Below are 26,170 nucleotides of genomic sequence, written 5' to 3' on the forward strand. Positions count from 1 at the left end.
GATGAACATAGTATATTGGGGAAGAGTCAACAAGGCTTTTGTAAAGAGAAATCGTTCCTCACCAACCTATTAGAATTCTTTGAGGGCAGTCAACAGACATTTGGTCCAGCATGATCCAGTACATATAGTGTACTTAGACTTTCAAAAAGCCTTTGACAAGGCCCCTCACCAAAGACTCCTAAGTAAAGTAGGCAGTCATGGGATGAAGAGAGAAGGTCTTCCCATGGATTAGTAACTAATGGAAAGATAGGAAACAATAGTTAGGAATAAATGGTCAGTTTTCACAGTGGAGAGAGGTAAATAGTGGAGTCCTCCAAGGATCTCTACTGCGACCTGTGCTGTTCAACATATAAATGATCTGGAAAAATGGTAAACAATGAGGTGGCAAAGTTTGCAGATGATATAAAATTACTCAAGATAGTTAAGTCCAAAGCACACTGCAAAAAGTTACAAAGGGATCTCACTAAACTGGGTGACTGGGCTAGAAAATGGTAGATGAAATTCAGTGTTGATAAATGCAAAGTAATGCACATTGGAAAACATAATACCAATTATACATACAACATGATGGAGTCTAAATTAGCTGTTACACTCAAGAAAGAGATCTTGAAGTCTTCTTGGATTGTTCTCTGAAAGCATCGGCTCAATGTGCAGTGGCAATCAAAAAAAACTACCAGAATGTTAGGAACCATGAGCAAGAAGATAGATTAGGGGTTGGCAACCTTTCAGAAGTGGTGTGCCGAGTCTTCATTTACTCACTCTAATTTAAGGTTTCATGTGCCAGTAATACATTTTAGGGTTTTTAGAAGGTCTCTTTTTATAAGTCTTTAATATATAACTAAACTATTGTTGTATGTAAAGTAAATAAGGTTTTTAAAATGTTTAAGAAGCTTCATTTATAATTCATTTATAATAATGCAGAGGCCCCCGGATTGGTGGCCAGGACCTGGCCAGTGTAAGTGCCACTGAAAATCAGCTCACGTGCCGCAGGTTGCCTACCCCTGGGATAGATAATAAGATAGAAAAATATCATAATGCCACTTTATAAATCCATAGTGTGCCCACACCTTGAATACAGTGTGCAGTTTTGATTGCTCCCATCTTAAAAAGATATATTAGAATTGGAAAAGTCCAGTGATTAGCAGGTATGGAACATCTTCCATATAAGGAGAGATTTAAAACTCTGAGACTGTTCATTTTAGAAAAGAGATGATTTTGGGGGGATGTGATAGAGATCTATAAAAATGAATGGTGTGTGGAAAGTGAATAAGGAAGTGCTATTTGCCCCTTCACATAACACATGAGCTAGCAATCACCCAATGAAATGAATAATGAGCAGGTTTAAAACAAACATAAGGAAGTACTTTTTCACAAAAAGTAGAGTCAACCTGTGGAACTCGTTACCAGGGGATGTTGTGAAGGCTAAAAGTATAACTGGGTTAAAAAAAGAATTAGATAAGTTCACGGAGGATAGGTCTATCAATGGCTATTATCCAAGATGGTCAGGGACGCAACCCCATGCTCTAGGTGTCCCTAAACTTCTGACTTCTCGAGGCTGGAACTGGATGATGGGATGGATTACTCGATAATTGCCCTGTTCTGTTCATTCCCTCTGAAGTATCTGGCCCTGGCTGTTATTGGAAGTCAGGATACTGGGCTAATTTGACCATTGGTCTGATCCAGTATGGTCATTCTTGTGTTTTTAGGTTCTAACAAAATGCAGGATTTTAATTTTATGTAGAACTTCAGTCCTTCGTGTACAAAGCAGGAAAAGAACTTTAGTTTAATGATCCTAGGTGTATATTCCCTTTTTGCAGTGAATGCTTTATGCTGTTGGTCTCTCATCCCCTATTATATATGTTTTGTTCTTCAATGTATTGTGAGATTTGCTGATTGTATAAGAAAAAGGAGAGAAAACCACATATACTGTAGTTTCTCATTTAGGCTAATGTGTCTGCCAGAACACGTTTTCAAAAGTAATCTTGCAAAATAAGTAATCTTGGCTGGTGTCCAAATATTTTTCTAAAGAGTGTGCTGTAGTACACTAATGGATGATATTGTACCAGTCTCTCTCACCTCACATATCTCCTGATCGTGTTTGCAAAAACTGTGATGTTGGCAGACCAGATGCCAGCTTATGCAAGAGCCCCGGGCCAATTCACTTGTATGGTAGTATAGAGCAAAGCGATTGTTAAATGTATAAGAGTGTATTTGGCGTTTAACCTAGGGCTGTCAAATGATTAAAAATTTAATCACAAGTAATCATGAGATTAAAAAATAGTCACTATTAATTGCAGTTTTAATTGCACTGTTAATAATAGAATACCAATTTAAATTTATTATAAATATTTTTGGATTTTTTTTTCCTTTTCAAATATACTACTTTCAATTACAACAGAGAATACAAAGCATACAGTGCTCACTTTATTTTTGATTACAAATATTTGCATTGTAAAAAAGTTAAACAAAAGAAATAGTATTTTTCAGTTCACCGCATACTTTAGTGCAATCTGATCATCATGAAAGTGCAACTTACAATTGTAGAATTTTTTTTTTTACATAACTGCACTCAAAAACAAAACAATATAAAACTTTAGCGCCTACAAGTCAAATCGTGAAGGGGCATACAAATGTTTAACATATCTGGTACGTAAATACCTTGCAACGCTGACTACAACAGTGCCATGCGAACTCCTGCTCTAACTTTCAAGTGACTTTGTAAGTAAGAAGTGGGCAGCATTATCTCCCATAAATGTAAACAAACTTGTTTTTCTTAGCGATTGGCTGAACTAGAAGTAGGACTGAGTGGACTTGTATGACGTGAATTGAAAAATACTTTTTCTTTTGTTTATCTTTTTACAGTGCAAATATCTGTAATAAAAATTATACTATAAAGTGAACATTGTACACTTTGTATTCTGTATTGTAATTGAAATCAGTATATTTGAAAATGTACAAAAACATCCAAAAATATTTATAATACATTTAAATTGGTATTCTACTATTGTTTAACAGTGCGATTAAAACTGTAATTAATTGTGACAATTTTTTAATCTAGTTAATTTGTTTTGCGTTAGTCGCATGCATTAACTGTGATAAACTAGTTTAAACTTCATGAAAACTAATGGGATGTCCTTTGAATTGTTTTCACGTATCTGTATCCTGTTATAATGTAACAGCAAACATTTACGTTGTGTATAACCCTATAACTAAATAACCCATCAAACGAAAGAAGCCTTGTGGAATGCAAATGAAGAACTTTAGCAGAAAAGTGCTCAAAGACTCAAAGTGCATTCGTCACTTACCATAATCAAAGGAAAAGCCCACATGGGTAGTGACAGTGTCAGCTTGTTTTCTGGAGAAGAAGCTGTAATCATGGATTCAAGGAAAGATCCTGGATCTCTAGACAGGTTGGACTCTTACAGGGAAGTGACCAGATGTGAAGCGGAAATCTCCAGAGATAATCTGGGAACCCTGAAAAGACTTTTGGAGAACTGGCAGTTTACTACATCACCACCACCATTTGCAATTACAAACTGTGGCTCATCTGTACATATATTTTACCTGCTTTAACCTCTTAATAACTCTCATTTAGTTTTCTTAGCTAATATACCTTTAGTTAGTTTACTATAGAATTGTCTGGTATCATTGTCTTTGGTGTAGGATCTGGAGTAGCAGCTGATCTGGGGTAAGTGACTGATCTCTTGGGACTGAAAGCAACCTGGTGTGGTGTGATTTTTGGTTTAAGTGACCTTTTATCACAAAGTTCAGGTTGTCTGGGTGGCAAGATAGACTAGAGAGTCTAAGGGGACTGTCTGTGACTCCATGGTAAGATCGTTATAGTGATCCAGGAGTTCACATTTCTTACTGGCCTGGTGAAATATAATTATAAAACATACCACCCGTTTGGGGTGTCTGCCATGTTTTCTGACAGTCTACCCTGAGTTAGGCAGTCACAGTTTTGAACCACTCCATACAGCGTGACAAAAACATTTATTCATACATTTTTGTTAAAATTCAAACCAGTTTACACTTCCATGTTGAAGTAATACTTGCCTTCTGAAGAAAGATTTAATAAGTGGACAACCCCTGGAAAGAGAAATATGCCCAGGTAGAAAGTTGAGTATCAATCTATTGTAGGAAGTGTGCTTTAAAACATGTCAATTCATGGAAGAGTATTTTCAGACAATGCAGAGAATATGAAAACAGGTGCAAGGTTACATACATTACATGCAAATGAATTAGCACAAATGTATAGAAAAAGATGCTACATTAAATAGTTATGACCTTTGTATTGTTTGGAGAGAAACTGAATAATCAGTAACTTCACTGAAACCTGCTGGTGTTCCTGTGACATCCGTCGGTCTTGCACCGTGGACTTTCAGAAGGTCTTGTTTTTCAATTATTTTTTAATAATATTGTTCCTGGGTTATTTAAGTTATATTTGTCCTATGTGCTAAAAGCTAATGCTGTCAGCACTCTGACCCTTTTCTGTAAAATGTGTTGACGTGAGTGGTCAGCTTCCCAAAGTCAAATAATGCTTTTATGTTCTGTGATCCAGGTCAGAAATTTCAGACTAAATGTTATTTCACTATTGGGAACTTTTTCTGTATATAATAGGCTTTCATTTCTGAAGCTTCAGGATTGAGAGATATCAGTCTTTAAAACTGTTGCTGGTCCAAGCCTGAATATTGCATACCCTGTACCCCAGACAATGGTTGAAATGGTTTAAATATAATCAGAGTTAGGAATCTTTCATTTCAGCTGCTCATTTCCCGCTTCCATTTACATTGATAAGAGTTGTAAACATATAATGAGGGGAGAATATACCCCACTGCACTGCTTTTTCTTGAGGATATGTATATCCTAGATCAGGGATCGGCAATCTTTGAACGTGTAAGTCACGTTCTTCCCTTTAACCTAGGACAGGGATCAGCAACCTTTGGCACACGGCCCACCAGGGTAAGCCCTCTGGCGGGCCGGGCTGGTTTGTTTACCTGCCGCATCCACAGGTTCGGTTGATCGCAGCTCCCACTAGCCGCGGTTCGCTGTCCCAGGCCAATGGGAGCTGTGGGAAGCGGTGCGGGCTGAGGGATGTGCTGGCCGTCGCTTCCCACAGCCTCCATTGGCCTGGGATGGCGAACTGCGGCCAGTGGGAGCTGCTATCGGCCAAATCTGCGGATGCGGCAGGTAAACAAACTGGCCCGGCCCGCCAGAGGGCTTACCCTGGTGGGCCGTGTGCCAAAGGTTGCTGATTCCTGTCCTAGGTTAAAGGGAAGAACGTGACTTACACGGATGAAGTATCAATGAATGTGTAATAAGCAAGAAAGTGATATATTGACACATGTCCTTCCTTTCTTATATTCCATCTATTTGTTTGCTTCCTTTGTCCCTTATAAATCTTGGCTGACTCTATTCCTTTCCACCATGGAGTCACACTTTCACTTCTGCTGCACCCTTTGTCTGGATATTTTCCATCCAGACCATTGAATCACTTCCTCACTTTGAATCACATCTTAAAACTTTCTTTTACTCTTCAGTCTACTATCAACTCTTTTTTTGCTGTAAATTGTTTTACTGTATTTCATTTTAAGGATGATTTATATAGAATTAAAATATATTTTAGAGTCAGTGTTTTTGGAAGGGGGTTCTGTACAATTCTCCCCTATTCAATCTGCAGTTGGTCGGAAAGGCTCCAGTGAAGGGAAGTTGGAACCAGCTCCCTTCAGAGCCCATAGGTATTTCTCCTTTGATTTGGAAGAGGGGTTGCTAGAGAGGCCTTTTGAAGACTAAACTCATTGCTTCCTCTGTGCTCTCAGCTGCTACCAGCTTGACCCTATGTTGCATTGCTACTGCACCAGTGACCAACATAGTGGCTCACACTGGAGCTTTCAAACAAAGGTTTGCCATGCTTCCCATGCATTATAGTTGCATGGGCTCATGAGTGTTATTTTTGGGAAGCCACTGTGTTCTACTGGTTAGCATATGGGGCTGAGACTCTACCTTGTATTACTGACTTCTCCACTGTGTGGCCATGGAGAAATCATTTAACATCTCGGTACTTAAATTTCTCCATCAGTGAACTGGAGATAATACTTGTAAGTCACTTTGAGCTTTTTAGATGAAATGTGCTAAATAAGTACAAATTATTAGTCTTAATTATTCTTTATTTGTATTTTTGTAGTGCCTAGAAGCCCCATTCATGGACCAGAACCCCATTATGTTAGGTACTGTACAAACGCAGAACAAAAAGACAATTTCTTCCCCCAAAGAGCTTAAAATCTATAAGACAAAAGACATGAGTTACACAAACGGGAATAACAAGGAAACAATGGGACAGTACTGGTCAGAATTATAGGCAGTGATCTCAGCAATGGTAAATATTACACGTACCTGGTTGTTCTTTGCAAGTAATAATATTTAGCACATATTCACTCAAGCAAAGCTGATTAGTGTAAGGAATATTTGGCCAGCTGTAGAAGGAAATGTTATAGTGGGTCATTTAAACTGCATTATCTAGACATAAAAGCCAACATTTTCAAACTTGGATGCCTAGAATTAGTCACCTAAGTTTCTATTTGGTCACCTAACATAAAAACTCTAATTTTCAGAGGTATGGGACACTCAGAACACCCCTTGGAATTAATGACACTGGTAGGTGCACAGAACCTCTGAAAATCAGGCCACTTAAATTTAGGTGCCTAAATAGGAACTCTAGGTGATTAACCTCGTGTAACCAAATTAAAGATGTCAGTGAAAGGGTAAAGATGAGGTGCTGTGGTCATCTTAATGTAGAATATCCTTGCTTTTGTGATAATTTATGATTAAGTAATTGTTTTTTAATAAGGAGGAGTACGGTGGCACCTTAAAGACTAACAGATTTATTTGAGCATAAGCTTTTGTGGGTAAAAACCCCACTACTTCAGATGCATTGTTTAGCTGTTGTATTCCATTTTGTTTGTTTTTAAAATGATAATATGATTTATAATGAAAATAGTTTACTGTTGAAATTACACATCATAATGGTCCTTTAATGGCATCCCCCAGGATTTACATTGAAATGGTTACTTCACAGTGGCTTGTAATGGCATCATTTACAAGTCTCCATAAATTTTGTATTGATTTAATTAATGTACCAATGATTTCTAAGTCTAAATTCCCATTCTTGGGAATAGAAAGAGAGCAGTGTTGGGAAAAACTGCTTGATATACATAGCATCTGTTTTTCAAATAAACATTTCAGCTGTCTCAGTATTAGTAAGATACTCAGTATTTATAAGATACTAATTTACATTTATAAGGATATTGTCAACATCAGTAGATCACCAAAATCCATGGGCATTAAGTTGATTTTCTTTCCAGTTAGGAAGATCAGAATTCCTTTTTATCATGACATTGCTGCAAGGTGTCCAGCATTACCATAAAATAATAACTTATTGCGCAACCTATGCTAATACAGTATGACAGTGTTAGAGGCTTTAAACTGTGTTTAAGCCTATCACTATAACTTATGACTGTCTTTAAACCTATCACTACATTTATTTGAAGGAATTATGCACTATTTATAAAACTATCATAAGCCATTTTTGTAATTCAGTGCCTAGATACTACAGTGATTGCCAATATATGGTAAAAATACTTAAGATAGATACTAATGCTGCCTTTATTTCAATGCTGATGATAAAGCTGACAACAAGACTAAAAGTTACTATAATAAGAATACATGGTCTTCCCTCCGTCTGAGTTGCCCCTAGGGAATGACGAGGAGAGGGTCATGAGCATTCCTTCTTGCACTGGTCTGCAGGGCAGCCTAAACGTGCCTTGGAGGGAGCAGATTGTACCATCTGAAGATGGATGCATCTCCCCAAGGCACAATATTTATCCAAGTGCTTGCTGAGCTAGTGCAGCTCTATATGACCTCAACACAAAATGTTTCTTAAAGGCACAGCTTCATTCTAAATAGACAAACCTATGGGTCTGGGTACAATTTATTCCATTGTTTTGTATACAATTCCTGTGCCTAACAAATAATAATAATAAAAAAAAGCCTACCTCTTACTTAAACTCTACCTTCAATTCTCAATGGGCTGGACTGATCCTTCAGCAGCATATGTAATAGCTGGTGTGCCACACAGTCCGGTGTTTTGAGTTGTTGATGGTATGAAATAATTTTCCATATTATGAAATGAAACCTGGATCCAGATCCAGAACTGTATTCTGGCCAAAACCTCTAGATCCGAGGGATGTGCTGTCCGCTCTTCCTGCAGCCCCCATTGGCCTGGAGCCAGTGGGAGCTGCGATCGGCGGAACCTGCGGATGCGGCAGGTAAACAAACCGGCCCGGCCCACCAGGGGCTTTCCCTGAACAAGCGGCAGCCCTAGTTTGAGAACCACTGCTCTAGATGGAAAAACCCTGACTTGGGGCCATTGTGGTACCAGTAAGGTTCTTTTAGTTATATCTGTCAGATTCTCTCTTTTATTGTATTTGAAGAGGATAATAGTGTCTACACTGGCAACTGAATGACAAATTTTTTGTCGTTCAGAGGGGTGAAACCAACACCGCCCTCCCAGCCGCTGACAAAGCTACCAAAACTCGTTGGGGGGGTGGAAGTTTGTTTTTGGCGGGAGAACTCTCTCCTGCCAACAAACAGCAGCTACACTGTGTGCCTTTTTGTGGCATGGGTATAGCAGCACAGCAGTGTCACTAAAAGGTGCATAGTGTAGACAAAGTCTAATAGATCAGGGTGTTGGAACAATTTGTATAGTGGGGGTGCTGAGAGCCATTGAACCAAACTGTAAACCCTGTATATAATGGAAACAATTTCAAGCCAGGGTGTGATGCAGCAACCCCCAGTATCCCTAGTTCCAGCACCTATGCTAATAGAGAACAACAGAGGATCAGGCAATGTAAAACTAAAGAAATTCTAGTGGCACCATACTGGACCAGAAATCATAGTTTTAAAATTGAGGGATGCATATGTACCATAAAACTGATTGGCAATGGCAGAAATATGGTATAAGCTTACTGGACTGGAAAAAGTCCAAAACCTTAAAGTTCAGTTCATTCAAGTAAAAACATTCTTTAAATTTCATCTGAATCTTGGCATTGTGTTGCCTCAAAATATTGAGTTATTAGAGACTAATCTGTAGACAAGTTTGGTTTCCTGACTGAAAGAACTCAAACAGTATATTTCTTTAAAAGCCTGAGAAGAGGTGTTTTTTACTGTTGTGTCAACATTTCCATTATAACTACAGAAGTAGGAATAATGCCAAAGTAATAAAAAGAGAGCCATTTTCTTTCTTGAGAAAAAAAACCACATAAACTTTATGAATAGATAAAAAGATTATTGTTCATAATTGAAATCATGTACTGTCACATTGTAAAGTAATATTTTCAAAGTAGCACCTTGAAGTGTGTGAGTTTAACTTGTTAGCTAAGCAATTGAAAATCCAATCCACTGTCATGGGATAAAAGAGCGAACTTAGTTTAAAAAAAAAAACCAAAAAAACAAAACCCCAAAGATGTTTCTGTGTTCCACCCAGTGATAATGCTGAGCATCTTAAAAGATTTAGAGTTTTGAAAGAATGTGGCATGTGACACCTGCTTTAAAAATAGCTTTCTGTGTCAAAATAGGTAAAAGGAATCAAAGATAAATTCTTTCCAACTTTATAGCTTAGATTTGCATGATTGCATGGAATCCCATAAGACTAAATAGGTATTAATATATATGTATCAAGGAGTATGCATATCTCAGTCTCTATTTTTAATTGAGTCCTTATATTCCCCCTGATTTTTGTTCTTTTTATAGATTTTAATATGTAAAATCATGCTCCATATACAGCCAGAAAAAACTTTTCTCCCAAAACTTTGCCTGAAAAATGCAGATTCAGATTGACTGAAACATTACGTGAATTCGTGTTGAAAACTATCTCCAAAGAGCTTGACTTTTCGATATTTACGAATTCTGCTTTGTTCTACTCCGTTGCCTCAATTTTGTTCTGTATAGGTTCTTATACTGCGCTCATCACTATAGTATTTTAGTGAGAGGTCTGCCTAGAAAAAAGACTGGGATATTCTGCTTGACGGGTTTGGAGCGCGCAAGATAATATTTCGTTATAGGTAGTATGCTATGTAAAAATTAATATATAGACTTATAAATCACATATCATATGCATAATACATTGTATTTTTATAGTAAATTTTTATGGCAAAAGAAAAATCCCAACAATTCATTGTTTCGTAGCAAAAATTAATCTGAATAAACATTTGTAAATAAGTATATATATAAAAAAAGCAGTGTATTAAACAACATGGCTAACATCTGTCATGTGATGTTTGTTCTCTAATCCTCTCCCCATGCATTCATTGGAGTCTCTTGTTTTGATAGGTTTTTAAAAAAAATACTATGTATTGATGTCAGTGAAATGCATCTTGCACTAGAGCAGTAAGTGCTGTGGTTTGTGGTAGCCCTTCATTGTGGGGGAGCTCATTCCACAGTTTTAGACTTGCCCCCAAGAATGTCCTGTCTCCTGGCATTGAAAATCAGTGGTTTGTGTTACATCCTTGCCCTGTACCCAGTCAGGCCCTACATGCTTCCAAGCCGACTGAATCTAGGTAGAGTCTAGTCACTGTTTCTAGCTCTGGGACTCTAGGACAGACTCCCAGGCTCAGACCTGGCTATGACACCCTTCCTTGTGTGTCACTGCCATTCTAGACCCCAAAATCAGTGTCTGAGACCTCCTGAGTCCTACCGGTCCCTAGCACACACTCCCCCAGAGCTCCAGCTAAGCTGTGGGGACTCCAAACTTCTAGTTAAGCCCCTTTGAAGAAAACATGGTGGGAAAGGAAGGAACACTGGCTTAGCAAAGGAATTTCATAACCACAGAAACTTTACCCCTAAAACACTCGAGAGTTCCAGATCATTGAAAAGAAAACAAAAGTCATGAGACACACTTTCCCCTGGTCTGATCTCACCCCCTCTTGGGAGTCTAATGTTTGTCAGCTTTTAGGAATAGTCAGAGTACCTCCTGCTCTCTCACCCTCCTGCAATTCTTACATGTGGCGAGGGTTGATCCCCCTGTACAAAGCAGAATCCTACTCTTTAGTTAAGTCTCTCTTTCTCTGCCATGTACTCCACGGGGAAGCTCCAACCCCCATCAAGGCATGCTTACCCTAGTCCCCCATAAAGGCTGCTTAGTAGAAAGTCCATTGTCTCATTATCTCACAATAACCAGCCCTTCCCAATCAAAGTTGATGATTGCCGTCCTGATGGTTTCTTGGTGATAGTCCTTCAACGTGGTGTCAAGCACCTTTCTCAGGTAGGACAGCTGTCCAGAATGCAGTTCAATAGGTTGTATTTGGGCATGTCCAGACTTATGCAGTCACAGTATCCAATACTTCACACAGCAAACAAGATAGAGTTAATAATTTAACTCAGATATATCTCAGGGACGCCATTTGTCCTGATATTGCAGCTTTGACCGCTCCGGCCATTTTATTTATTTATTTATTTATTTTTGCTTTGGCAACTCTGTTCTGGCGGGTTTTTTGTTGTTGTTGCTTCCCCCATGTGTCCTGATATTTTGTCCATTTCATCTGGTCACCCTAGTCACGCATGACTTTCAACCTCTGAATAGTTTACTATTCACATGCAAAGTGCACAACTAGTTTCCTTGGGCAGCCTTGCCTTGACTCGTGAACACCAGGCTTGTTCCTTGATGCCCTTCTCTGTCAGTGGCTTACCTTAGTATTGTTTTTCATATGTATGACTACATCATTATAATTGGTGTTTTAGGGGCTCCCCATGATATCACTGGTCTCTTTGGTAGCCTCAGATTCTTGTAAACAATAGGCCATATTTTTCTTCTTCCACAGGCAAAGGCATGCTTACATTAAAACTGATGAGTTCTTTTGGAAAAAATGCAGCATGCTATCCTTCCCACAGCAGGGCAGAGAGCTGTGTCTAGCCAAAACCATGTAGGCCAGCGATTTGTAGGCAATTCTGGAACAAACCTTAAGGAATTTTGTTTGACATGGAACATGCCTTTCTGAGCCTTTCCTATCATTGCCCTGCACATAACATTGACAACACTACCTGATCTATTGCCTTGCTTTTATTATGCGATCTCTACATTTTTTGAGCGTCTCTTAAAGTTGGGTGTGAAGCCACAGTAGATGTTGAACCTATCAGCATTAACTAACAGCAACATCTTCTGCAAGATTGGGTTAATTTGCATAGGGTCATGCCTCCAAAAGCAAATGCATTCTAACTCCACCTCTCGTAACTGGCCACCTAACCCCTAAAAGACATATGTTCCAAATCAAACATTATTTAAGTTTGATGCGCTGCATCTGAAAGTGCTAAAGGAGTTGGCGGATGTGATTGCAGAGCCATTGGCCATTATCTTTGAAAACTCATGGCGATCGGGGGAGGTCCCGGACAACTGGAAAAAGGCTAATGTAGTGCCCATCTTTAAAAAAGGGAAGGAGGAGGATCCGGGGAACTACAGGCCAGTCAGCCTCACCTCAGTCCCTGGAAAAATCATGGAGCAGGTCCCCAAGGAATCAATTCTGAAGCACTTAGAGGAGAGGAAAGTGATCAGGAACAGTCAGCATGGATTCACCAAGGGTAAGTCATGCCTGACTAATCTAATTGCCTTCTATGACGAGATAACTGGCTCTGTGGATGAGAGGAAAGCAGTGAACATGTTATTCCTTGACTTTAGCAAAGCTTTTGATATGGTCTCCCACAGTATTCTTGCCAGCAAGTTAAAGTAGTATGGGCAGGATGAATGGACTGTAAGGTGGATAGAAAGCTGGCTAGATTGTTGTGCTCAACGGGTAGTGATCAATGGGTCTATGTCTAGTTGGCAGCCGGCATGAAGCGGAGTGTCCCAACGGTCGGTCCTGAGGCCGGTTTTGTTCAATATCTTCATTAAGGATCTGGAGGATGGCGTGGATTGCAACCTCAGCAAGTTTGCAGATGACACTAAACTGGGAGGAGAGGTAGATACGCTGGAGGGTAAGGATAGGATACAGAGGGCCCTAGACAAATTAGAGGATTGGGCCAAAAGAAATCTGATGAGGTTCAACAAGTACAAGTGCAGAGTCCTGCACTTAGGACGGAAGAATCCCATGCACTACTCCAGACTAGGGACCGAATGGCTCGGCAGCAGTTCTGCAGAAAAGGATCTAGGGGTTACAGTGGACGAGAAGCTGGATATGAGTCAACCGCGTGCCCTTGTTGCCAAGAAGGCCAATGGCATTTTGGGTTGTATAAGTAGGGGCATTGCCAGCAAATCGAGGGACGTGATCATTCCCCTCTGTTCGACATTGGTGAGGCCTCATCTGGAGTACTGTGTCCAGTTTTGGGCCCCACACTACAAGAAGGATGTGAAAAAATTGGAAAACGTCCAGCGGAGGGCAACAAAAATGATTAGGGGACTGGAACACATGACTTATGAGGAGAGGCTGAGGGAACTGGGATTGTTTAGTCTGCAGAAGAGAAGAATGAGGGGGGATTTGATAGCTGCTTTCAACTACCTGAAAGGGGGTTCCAAAGAGGATGGATCTAGACTGTTCTCAGTGGTAGCAGATGACAGAACAAGGAGTAATGGTCTCAAGTTGCAGTGGGGGAGGTTTAGGTTGGATATTAGGAAAAACTTTTTCACAAGGAGGGTGGTGAAACACTGGAATGTGTTACCTAGGGAATGGGTGGAATGGGCGCAAGTGGTGTTCTCGTCCATCCTCCCCGTGGAAGGAAAAGGCCTGGGTAGGGACCGTCGAATCGTGGAAGTCAACGAATGGCTACGCAGGTGGTGTCGGAGAGAAGGCTTTGGATTCTTTGACCATGGGATGGTGTTCCATGAAGGAGGAGTGCTGGGCAGAGACGGGCTCCATCTTACGAAGAGAGGGAAGAGCATCTTTGCCAGCAGGCTGGCTAACCTAGTGAGGAGGGCTTTAAACTAGGTTCACCGGGGGACGGAGACCAAAGCCCTGAGGTAAGTGGGAAAGCGGGATACCGGGAGGAAGCACAGGCAGGAATGTCTGTGAGGGGAGGGCTCCTGCCTCATACTGGGAATGAGGGGCGATCAACAGGTTATCTCAAGTGCTTATATACAAATGCACAAAGCCTTGGAAACAAGCAGGGAGAACTGGAGGTCCTGGTGATGTCAAGGAACTATGACGTGATTGGAATAACAGAGACTTGGTGGGATAACTCACATGACTGGAGTACAGTCATGGATGGTTATAAACTGTTTAGGAAGGACAGGCAGGGCAGAAAAGGTGGGGGAGTAGCACTGTATGTAAGGGAGCAGTATGACTGCTCAGAGCTCCGGTACGAAACTGTGGAAAAACCTGAGTGTCTCTGGATTAAGTTTAGAAGTGTGTGCAACAAGAGTGATGTAGTGGTGGGAGTCTGCTATAGACCACCGGACCAGGGGGATGAGGTGGATGAGGCTTTCTTCCGGCAACTCACGGAAGCTACTAGATCGCATGCCCTGATTCTCATGGGTGACTTTAATTTTCCTGATATCTGCTGGGAGAGCAATACAGCGGTGCATAGACAATCCAGGAAGTTTTTGGAAAGCGTAGGGGACAATTTCCTGGTGCAAGTGCTAGGGGAGCCAACTAGGGGGGGCGCTTTTCTTGACCTGCTGCTCACAAACCGGGTAGAATTAGTGGGGGAAGCAAAAGTGGATGGGAATCTGGGAGGCAGTGACCATGAGTTGGTTGAGTTCAGGATCCTGACGCAGGGAAGAAAGGTAAGCAGCAGGATACGGACCCTGGACTTCAGGAAAGCAGACTTTGACTCCCTCAGGGAACAGATGGCCAGGATCCCCTGGGGGACTAACATGAAGGGGAAGGGAGTCCAGGAGAGCTGGCTGTATTTCAAGGAATCCCTGTTGAGGTTACAGGGACAAACCATCCCGATGAGTCGAAAGAATAGTAAATATGGCAGGCGACCAGCTTGGCTTAATGGTGAAATCCTAGCGGATCTTAAACATAAAAAAGAAGCTTACAAGAAGTGGAAGGTTGGACATATGACCAGGGAAGAGTATAAAAATATTGCTCGGGCATGTAGGAAAGATATCAGGAGGGCCAAATCGCACCTGGAGCTGCAGCTAGCAAGAGATGTCAAGAGTAACAAGAAGGGTTTCTTCAGGTATGTTGGCAACAAGAAGAAAGCCAAGGAAAGTGTGGGCCCCTTACTGAATGAGGGAGGCAACCTAGTGACAGAGGATGTGGAAAAAGCTAATGTACTCAATGCTTTTTTTGCCTCTGTTTTCACTAACAAGGTCAGCTCCCAGACTGCTGCGCTGGGCATCACAAAATGGGGAAGAGATGGCCAGCCCTCTGTAGAGATAGAGGTGGTTAGGGACTATTTAGAAAAGCTGGACGTGCACAAGTCCATGGGGCCGGACGAATTGCATCCGAGAGTGCTGAAGGAATTGGCGGCTGTGATTGCAGAGCCCTTGGCCATTATCTTTGAAAACTCATGGCGAACGGGGGAAGTCCCGGATGACTGGAAAAAGGCTAATGTAGTGCCCATCTTTAAAAAAGGGAAGAAGGAGGATCCTGGGAACTACAGGCCAGTCAGCCTCACCTCAGTCCCTGGAAAAATCATGGAGCAGGTCCTCAAAGAATCAATCCTGAAGCACTTAGAGGAGAGGAAAGTGATCAGGAACAGTCAGCATGGATTCACCAAGGGAAGGTCATGCCTGACTAATCTAATCGCCTTTTATGATGAGATTACTGGTTCTGTGGATGAAGGGAAAGCAGTGGATGTATTGTTTCTTGACTTCAGCAAAGCTTTTGACACGGTCTCCCACAGCATTCTTGTCAGCAAGTTAAGGAAGTATGGGCTGGATGAATGCACTATAAGGTGGGTAGAAAGCTGGCTAGATTGTCGGGCTCAACGGGTAGTGATCAATGGCTCCATGTCTAGTTGGCAGCCGGTGTCAAGTGGAGTGCCCCAGGGGTCGGTCCTGGGGCCGGTTTTGTTCAATATCTTCATAAATGATCTGGAGGATGGTGTGGATTGCACTCTCAGCAAATTTGCGGATGATACTAAACTGGGAGGAGTGGTAGATACGCTGGAGGGGAGGGATAGGATACAGAAGGACCTAGACAAATTGGAGGATTGGGCCAAAAGAAATCTGATGAGGTTCAATAAGGATAAGTGCAGGGTCCTGCACTTAGGATGGAAGAATCCAATGCACCGCTACAGACTAGGGACCGAATGGCTAGGCAGCAGTTCTGCGGAAAAGGACCTAGGGGTGACAGTGGACGAGAAGCTGGATATGAGTCAGCAGTGTGCCCTTGTTGCCAAGAAGGCCAATGGCATTTTGGGATGTATAAGTAGGGGCATAGCGAGCAGATCGAGGGACGTGATCGTTCCCCTCTATTCGACACTGGTGAGGCCTCATCTGGAGTACTGTGTCCAGTTTTGGGCCCCACACTACAAGAAGGATGTGGATAAATTGGAGACAGTCCAGCGAAGGGCAACAAAAATGATTAGGGGTCTAGAGCACATGACTTATGAGGAGAGGCTGAGGGAGCTGGGATTGTTTAGTCTGCAGAAGAGAAGAATGAGGGGGGATTTGATAGCTGCTTTCAACTACCTGAAAGGGGGTTCCAAAGAGGATGGATCTAGACTGTTCTCAGTGGTAGCAGATGACAGAACAAGGAGTAATGGTCTCAAGTTGCAATGGGGGAGGTTTAGATTGGATATTAGGAAAAACTTTTTCACTAAGAGGGTGGTGAAACACTGGAATGCGTTACCTAGGGAGGTGGTAGAATCTCCTTCCTTAGAGGTTTTTAAGGTCAGGCTTGACAAAGCCCTGGCTGGGATGATTTAACTGGGACTTGGTCCTGCTTTGAGCAGGGGGTTGGACTAGATGACCTTCTGGGGTCCCTTCCAACCCTGATATTCTATGATTCTATGATTCTATGATTCTATGATTCCTTCCTTTCAGGTTTTTAAGGTCAGGCTTGACTGGGATGATTTAGTTGGGGATTGGTCCTGCTTTGAGCAAGGGGTTGGACTAGACGACCTCCTGAGGTCCCTTCCAACCCTGATATTCTATGATTCTGAAACAACTGACAGAAGCTTATGGGGTGGAAATGGAAAGGGTGCCATTTAGTGATTTTTCTCTTTCACGCAGTCTCTAATCCACAGATGTAAAATGTTTGCTCCTTTCCATAAAATGGAGGAGAACATAAAGCACAATCTGTGTTAGAGAAAAATGTGTATTATACAGATTTTCTATTCTTAAACCTAAACCATGCAATGCTGTTGAAGCTTGTTTTACTTTTTCTTTCTTGAGGAAATTGGTTTTTCATATTTAATCATTAAAACATGATAGGGACCTTTTTTTAAGCATTTACCACCTGTTTTTCCTTTCATCTTGATTCATTCAGTAGCTTCTTCATGCTAAAATAGCTCTTGGACATAATTAACTCCCTTTTTTGTATAGTAATGATTGTTAAAAGTCATTAAAGGATGATAGAAACTAATTTCCAAAAAGTATTTTAATATTTTTTTCTTGATTTCCCTTCTTATAGTTAGGGTAGAATAGTTAGGATACAACTTTTGTGAATCCTGCTTAAATGACCAATGGAGGAACTAACAATAATTGGTTGCTTATCAGAGTAAAATTATATTCAGTACATGATATGGGGATACTTTGAAGCAGTGTCATAAGACAGAATGTTGCCTGTGAAGAGTGGTCTGTTATACAGGTAATGTTGTCAACAAATCCTTCCCAGATAGTAACCCCTTCTAGTCCAGTAAAAGAAAAAAATGGTGAAGGACATAAAAATAAATACCAAAACATTTTTCTTTTGCTGTTTTCTTCTTACAGCTCAGTGATCCTGGTCTACGCTGTAATTACAATGAAAAAGACAACCAGTCATGTGTTGACATTTGCAGCATTCATTTTGCCTTTAATGCACATTTAATTGTTTTAAATATAGAACCATAATCAACTGTATCTTACTAATTGATAATTGAATTCAGTGGAGTTGCTTGGCTGTAAATGAGGGCAGAATCTGGCCCTCATGTTTCTTAGATAAGCTCTTTGAGGCAGGGACTGTCTCTTTTCTATGTTATGTAAATTGCTTAGCACTTTCAACCATTATATAAATAATAATACAGATCAAGGCTTAGAAAATAAGTAGTTAATTAGGATAGGAAAAATAAAGACGGTCTTTGGTGAGCTCACAGGCAACTTTTGTTTGAAATATGCAGCAAGATTTAGGCTATGTCTACACGACAATCTTAAATCAACCTATTTTAGGTCGAGTTCCAGCCACCGTATTAATTACTGCTGTGGCTGATGTCCACACTACCCTCCTTCTGTTGGTGGTGTGTGTTCTCACTAGGAGTTCTTCCACTTACTGAAGAGGGGTTGTGTGGGGGAGCTGGGAGTGGTGGGGGGGAGCCATCCAGGGCTTCTCGCCTCCAGCGGGGAGATCCACACCTGGAGTCCAGATGGCTGCCATGCTCCTGGCAGGGAGCCAGCACCCCAGGAGACAGTAGGGCTCTCAGCGGGGAGTAGGGAGCCCAGGCAGCAGCCGAAGCCAGGAGCCTGGGTGGCAGCCTGGCTTGGAGCGGAGACCCCAAAGCAACCCGCCTCAGGAGCTGAGAGCCAGTTTTCTTGTCAATTTCATGGCTCCAGTGGATAACAGCCATCAGCCGATGTAAGGATCCCAGTGTCTACACAGACGTGCCACCCTAAATACACTGAAATAAGCCCTATGCCTCTTGTTGAGGTGATTTTATTATGTTGGCATAGCATATATTACATTGCCAGGAGGAGCATTTCAGTGTGTACACCTCCACTGTTTTATCGACAAAAGCTGACTGTGTAGTGTAGACGAGGCCTTAGTATGATGGTAATATATTGACAAACCACAAAGAGTCTTATTATTTCTGGTATAACTTTAAGCCATATACCATCTGTCTTTCAATTTTCAACCACAAATACAATAAAATTGTTATCTAGCACCATTAAAACGTTGATCTTCTTGCACTACTAATACTGGCATTGAAAACACATTGGGGTTCACTAGCAGCTAATTGTAGTATTTGGCTAAAAGCCAGATAACTAGAAAAAATAGTTTTGCCTGAGACAAATAATAGATATAGCAATAAATGATATAGTCAGACTGTATAAGCCTGTGTTAATTGCAGCAGGATATTAATAATAAACAATAATATCAATAGTTAACCTAATCTCAAATCTGAACTTCCTAGACATTATTTTTCACATATAATTTGATAAATTTTGATTGTCATAATATATGATAAACTCTGCATATAGAATGTATGCTTTTGATTAATGAGGTGTACTGCATATTTGATCACCCAAATCATAATTAAAAATAGTTAATAGTTGCTATAAATACCTTGTGACAGTTACTTTGTTTCAGAAAATCATTACTTTTTCCTTTATCAAATAATTGTTTTTGTTTTTAGAATGTGAACTAGATTAAGACATTCCAGAAAAGTTAAAGATTGAATACGCTTGTTTTTCCTAATGATTAAAAGATTTAAGGTAATCAGTAGAGGTGGGATTTTCAGAAATGCTCAGATTGGCCTAACTGCTCCAGTTGAAGCTAAAGAATGAACAGAGTTAGGCCAGTGCTGAGCACTTTAGAGAACCCTACCCAAGTCTCCATGACAATATTCATATCTAGCTCTTAAGCAAAGTTTGAGAGTGGCACAATGCTGCATGAAATTAGTATCTGCAAGACTGAAGAATCAGTACTAGCCAACATATAGGCAGATCTCATGTCTGTAATCTGCCAGGGTTCTTGTTCACTACCAGATGGGGTTGATTACAGGTGAAGTATGTGGGAGAGAAACAAGAGGGAACAAACAGGAGTTGTTGGGGTTGTTTCTCACCATGGAAGGAGACGAGGGAACGGCAGTGGGAAGATCTGACATGAGCTGCCACTGAGAACAGTTTATGAATTCCCAGGAAATTATGCCTGCCGCAAGAATGCTTATTGTCTTTATTCTCTTGCTAATAAGGCTTTTGACACAGACCCTCGTGACATTCTTATAAGCAAACTAGGGAAATGAGGTCGAGGTGAAATTACTATAAAGGGGGTGCACAACTGGTTGAAACACCATATTCAAAGAGTAGTTATCAATGGCTTGCTATCAAACTGGGAGGGTGCATTTAGTGGGGTCCCACAGGGGTCAGTCCTGGGTCCAGTACTAGTCAATATTTTCATTATTGACTTGGATAATGAGTTGAGAATCTGTTTATAAAATTTGCAGATGACACCAAGTTGAGATGGATTGCAAGCACTTTGGAGGACAGGATTAGAATTCAAAATGACCTCGACAAATTGGAAAATTTGTCTGAATTCAACAAAATGAAATTCAGTGAAGATAAGTGTAAAATACTAGACTTAAGAGGAAAAATCAAATGCACAACTACAAAATGGGAAATAACTGCCTAGGTAGTAGTATTAGTGAAAGAAATCTGGGAGTTCTAGTGGATCACAAATTGAATATGAGTACACAATGTGATGCTAATATAATTCTGGGATTTATTAACAGAAATGTTGTATGTAAGACACAGGAGGTAATTGTCCCACTGTAGTCGATATTGATGAGGCCTCAGCGAGAGTACTGTGTCTGGGTGCCACACTTTAAGAAAAATGTGGACAAATTGGACAGAGTCCAGAGGTGAGCAACAAACATGATAAAACGTTTGGGGAACCTGACCTATGAGGAGAGGTTATAAAAACCGGGCATGTTCATCTTCGAATCTGTTAAGGGTTGTTATAAAGAGGATGCGGATCAATTGTTCTCCATGTCCAGCACAAGAAGTAATGGGCCTAATCTGCAGCAAGGGAGATTTAGGTTGGATATTAGGAAAAACTTTCTAACTATCAGTGCAGTTAAGTTCTGAAATAGGCTTTGGGAGGTTTGGGAATGTCCATAATTGGAGGTTTTCAAAAACAGGTTGGACAAACATGTCAGGGATTGGTTTACTTGGTGCTCCTCAGTGCAGTGGACTGGACTAGCTGATTTCAAGGTCTCTTCCAACCCTACATTTCTATGATTCTGTAAAAATATTTTCATAATTTAAGGGAGTGCAGTATTACTTTAATCCCATCCTTATTGCAAAATCAAATCTGTTAAAATATATGAAGCTTTCTCAGATGGGCTAATTGATTTGTTCTAATTCTTTATCAGCAGGTTGAATAATTTATTTACTGGTATTTTTAAATTTATATTTATAACTGTCATTATGTTTCTTTTTAAGATATGGAACGCTGTAGATACAGGCTGTTGTTTAAAAACATACTCCTGTCACAGTTGTGCTGTTCGAACTGCTGAGTGGTCTTTGTGTGGAAGAAGAATTCTCAGTGGAGGCTTTGATTCTATGCTTCATTTAACAGATGTTGAAACAGGTAAATGTAATTTAAAGTTACATTTTTAACACTATTTTCCAGCTCCAGCCCGGATAGTGTGGCATGAGACTATTAGCCCAATTCTCCCATAAAAGTGGTTAAATCTCAAAATATCAAGGCCAAAATTCATACTTAAATGTAGTCAATTATATCCACATTTAAGACACTTAAATGAGTGTGCTAATTTTCAGAGGTATTGAACACCTAGAGCATATTATTTCATGTAGTTAGGGGTCCATTTCAACAAAGCACTGAAATAACGTATATAAGTTCATGCTTATTCAGCAGAGCATTAAGCATATGCTTAACTTTAAGGTTGACATCAGTGAGATTTACACATGTGATTAAGCATATGTTTAAGTGGTTTGCTAAGTAGGGATAGACTTAAGCAGGTGCTTACAGTTTATTAAGTAGATAATGTGCTTTGCTTAAGAGGTTCCTAATTATTGGATATAGATTCCTAACTTTAGGACTGAAAGTTTGAAAATTTTGACTTATTAAAAACTGATTTGTAGAATCATGAACTTGAGGTTGGACTTCACTTTTGTTACCTCATTGCTCTGGTTGCTAAAATGTCATTTTTTCCCAGGCTGCTTCAAGAATTGGAAGGGCATATTTTGTGCGTCTTCCAGATCTCCCCACATTCTTTGTTTAGTAATTATTTCATGAGTCCTGCAATGGCATCTATGCATCTGAATCCTTGCACTTTAATGGAGGCCCATTGGCTTCAGTGGGCTCTGCATGAGCACAGGCATCCAACTGTGCCAAGGAAATTGCAGGTTTTGGGCCTAAGATAGCACCTTGCCAGCTGAAGAGATACATTTTAATAAATCTTGGCCATTTAATCTACATTGAAATATATTTAACTGTTTTACAAAGCAATTTATTTTATGAGCATATAATTTTATATTTAAAAAGGCTATATTTATAAAGTAGCATTTATCTAGTAGGTTTGTTTCCTGATGTAAAATTAAAAATCATCTTGTAAAGTGAGGTCTGATGTCTTTTGGAGAGCAGAGTGGCTGCAGATTAAGCATGAAATGGTCCTCTTCTAATGAATTAGGAAGCTGCTCAAAAGACTGAGAAAACTGGTCATACAAATGATTAAAGAGAAAGTTTCATTCCCTATCATAGGAATCGATTTCCCAAGATATGTCATGCCATGTGATTTTAAATTCAGTCATGGCCATAAGTGGTTGCAGTATGCCGAGTCTGTAAAACACATATCTAGAACTGGAATATTGATGTTTCTGGAGTATTCAAGCTTCACACTAGTATAAATGAATTTTCCTGGATGGCATTCTGTGGAGTTAATATACCAACTTTTTCATTTCAAATAGACTTTATTATGTCGTCTTTTTTTCCCCACAGTCTCATTTCAGTGTTATTTTCGTTTTCATTTTCATTCTAATTTGAAACTAACTCTGATTGAACCTAATGAGCTTAAATTCCGGTGCAATGCTCAGGAAGTTATGCACACAATGGCTGCTATTGCTAATGGGAATTTGACATAAAGTACATTTATTCCAGTGTTCTAAATCAATATGGATGAAATCGCTGCGTTATAAAATGTCAATACAAATTCCTAAGAGATATAATTCTAAGATTATATAGTAATATTTTATGTCTTCTGGCTGCTTGACTTACAGAACTACCATGAATCAACATTTAAATATAATTCTTTCTTGGATTAATTATTTTTAGTATTTCCTTTGCCTCTAAGGGTAATTTTAATAATAAAATATTGCCAGCATTTTGGACTGTGGCAGCATGAGTGGCAAATGAGCTGATTTAGAGCTCAGTATGCTAAGTGGAAATAGTATATGTCTAATCTGTTAAGATTTATGCATCTCTGGTATCTTTTAAGGGCCTCATTTTAAGAGGAGGATAGCTCCTGTTGATCTGTAGTGTTGGTACTCAGAACTTCTGAAAATACCAGGCCCAAAGTAATAAACCTCCAAAACAATACAAGTAGTATGACCCCTTCCATGCACATCCAGCCCAAACTTCTAATTTTCCTGCAACTTGTAAAGGTACCCTCTTTCTCTCCTACATTTTCAGTAACTCTTTCAGAGAAACAGGGCAAGTAGTTTGCAGATGGAATCCAAATCAGGTTGATATAAAAAGCCTCATTTCCATTTGAAAATGCAAAGCCGGTTACTAGAATCAGATCTGCATTAGTTCACTGAACCATTCACCCCACCCTACTCTTCATTACTTCTGAGATGATTTCATCTTTGATTAACTTCAGATAGATGTTACAACTATATCTTCATAAAAGTGACTCATTCTTTTTTGGGCTTTTGTTCTTAATTATCTTTCCTTGCTAGGCCGAACTCACTGTCACTACATTTAAATATAGTGAATGCACACCCGGGGTGCCATATAAATAATAATGCCATCTGCAATTAGTAGCTTAGCCCTCAACTCTGTTCCCTGTGCACTTTTTCCTAGCTATGTTTATTGAAATCTAATCTCGTCTGTCCTCATTTTCATTATAGTTTTTGTGTGTAAATTGCTAGGTTTATTTAGAGAATGGGAGTATAATAGTCCCAAATTACTTGTATCATGTAGAATCCCTTTTAAAGCTGTAGAAGAGAACTAGCTTTCAAAAAAAAAATCCAGCACATTAAAATTGTATTGATTCTTTGGAATTTTTTTTTATATATTTTATATATTTCTTTTTTCTTTCACCTAAAAAAAAGTATTAAGACTAAAATTCTGTGAATTCATATTTAGTACAAAGTTCTTCTTTAGAAGGACATCTAAATTAGTCTATAATGAAAAAAATTAATTATATTCTTTAGTTTATTGAAACACAAATTTTATGTTTAAAAATATTTTGAGATGGGGCAAATGATTATTGATTATGGAGCAACAAGAATGTTGACAAGACAAATATCTTTACCACATACAGTACCTTTATCTCTAAAAGTTGCTAAAGTAAACTTTTATGGTAATTTCCCAATTCAGTACTGGAGTATTATGTTACTATGGGCAAATTTAGGGTCAGATTTTAAAAAGCTGATGCCCTCTACTGGATGCAAAAATATATGCACACATGCAGTTGCAGTTGCATGTGCATTTTCCGCAAATGGGTGGAAAAATTGGTTAAATGCATGCAGAAAGCAACATAAACATCTAACTAGCCGTGTGTGCCTTGGTTTATTTGATCTCCAAGTACATAGAAGCAAAGTAATTACCTTGTGTGTGTGTGTTGTTTTGTTCATGGACCTCTGCTGCTACTCAGTTTGGGGATGGCTATAAAAACGATGTAACACTTGCAAAGTTGCAGAACTGTCTCTCTTTCCTCTCCTTTCTATGTTTTTTCTTTCTTTCTGTTAGTAATCTAGAAATTATGACACTGAATCAAAATGGTGCTCCTGCTAGCTGATTGTCCAGTCTTTGAAAATGGGTGGTATCAAATATTTCAAAGGAAAGTGTTAGAATACCTGTAATAAACAATGCTAGAATAACCTGTCTGTGACTGTGGGACCTCGTAATGTCAACAGGCAGTGTTCTTAAAGGTTAGCGGATTCCCTGGGTCTGGTATTTATATTCGGGTTCTCCAAAGAATGTCATGTGAGGTCTCTAATAAAAGCCAATGTCACTCTGGATATCAGTATCATTGTGAAATGTATGTGTAGATACTATGTAAAGAGTTATGTATATATACACTGAAAATTATGCTCTTAAGGTGTGCAGCTGGAAAGGTGAAAAGGATGTTTTTTCAAGACTCAAAATGTTTATCCATATGTATATATATTTATGTGTAAATTGAGTATTGTCTGGTTCACAGTGGGCAACCAAATGCTAATGAAGAGCTGGCAGGAACTTAAGAAGGAAACTAACAGGAAGAGGTAAACAGTGGAGGAGGGTGGAACCCTATCTTGAGGTGCACATCAAAAGTTTGTTCTGGTATATTTGGGGGACAAGGAAGACACCTTGTCATTGTTCACCTAGGAAGTAAACGGGCAGCAAGGTGCTTCATGAAAGAATGGTCTCAGCCAGGCTTGGTTGAAAATGCTGGAGACAACTTTGGGTGAGATATGCTTCTTTAGACAGGAGGATAACATGTTAGTTAAGTCTCTGGAAATCATGTTATGATTTTGATTTATATATAACCATTGATTTCCAGTATTCTTACTCACTGTCACTTGAATCTCTGGTCTTTGATAATAAACTTATTCTTGTTTTTGCTATATCTGTGTGTTTAGTAGAACTTTGTTCTAACTTGTAACTAATAAGCTGGTGTTTACTGTTCCTTTGGGAACAGCAGGCCTGGTAAGTCTATGAGTGGCCAGTGGACGAGGGGCTAGACTCTACAGGGAATGCTCTGAACACTTGGGAATTGATATGTGCCTATTGCGTACCAATATGGCGAGAGTGAGGATAGTGCTTATGTTGCCAAAGGCTGATGGTTTCAGGGAGCTGACCCACAGCAGGCAGACAAGTCTTATCACGCTAAGAGCAGATTGTGGGAGAGGTGCCTCACAACCCTCAATACCCCTGGGGAGTGTCACTTTGTCCATAAGGGAAGTTTCTTCCTAATCCCTCTAAGTGTTATTGATTGGCTTATGCCCCAAAGCACAAGGGTTTATTAGTTATGGAGATACTGTATATCACAGTTTTAAAATTTGTTTCTAAAATTATCTGCTACTTTTCAAATCTGAGGTTTTGCACATGCTAAAAACTCAGTTGTGTGTGTTCAAACTGCATTTGTGCATGCAAAT

At 39.8% G+C, this 26,170-nt stretch overlaps 1 protein-coding gene across 3 annotated transcripts in view; it reads left to right on the forward strand.

Annotated features, from left to right (window-relative positions):
- WDR25 (WD repeat domain 25) overlaps positions 1 to 26,170 on the forward strand; it is a 125,632-nt gene that overhangs the window by 59,020 nt on the left and 40,442 nt on the right. For all 3 annotated transcript variants that reach the window (XM_037900945.2, XM_007064962.4, XM_037900947.2), the window contains one exon: positions 21,290 to 21,437. In XM_037900945.2, coding sequence (XP_037756873.1) covers positions 21,290 to 21,437 — 148 coding nt within the window. The remainder of the gene's footprint in view (positions 1 to 21,289; positions 21,438 to 26,170) is intronic.

This window comes from Chelonia mydas, chromosome 6 (genome assembly GCF_015237465.2).
Source record: "Chelonia mydas isolate rCheMyd1 chromosome 6, rCheMyd1.pri.v2, whole genome shotgun sequence".
NCBI lineage: Eukaryota > Metazoa > Chordata > Testudines > Cheloniidae > Chelonia > Chelonia mydas.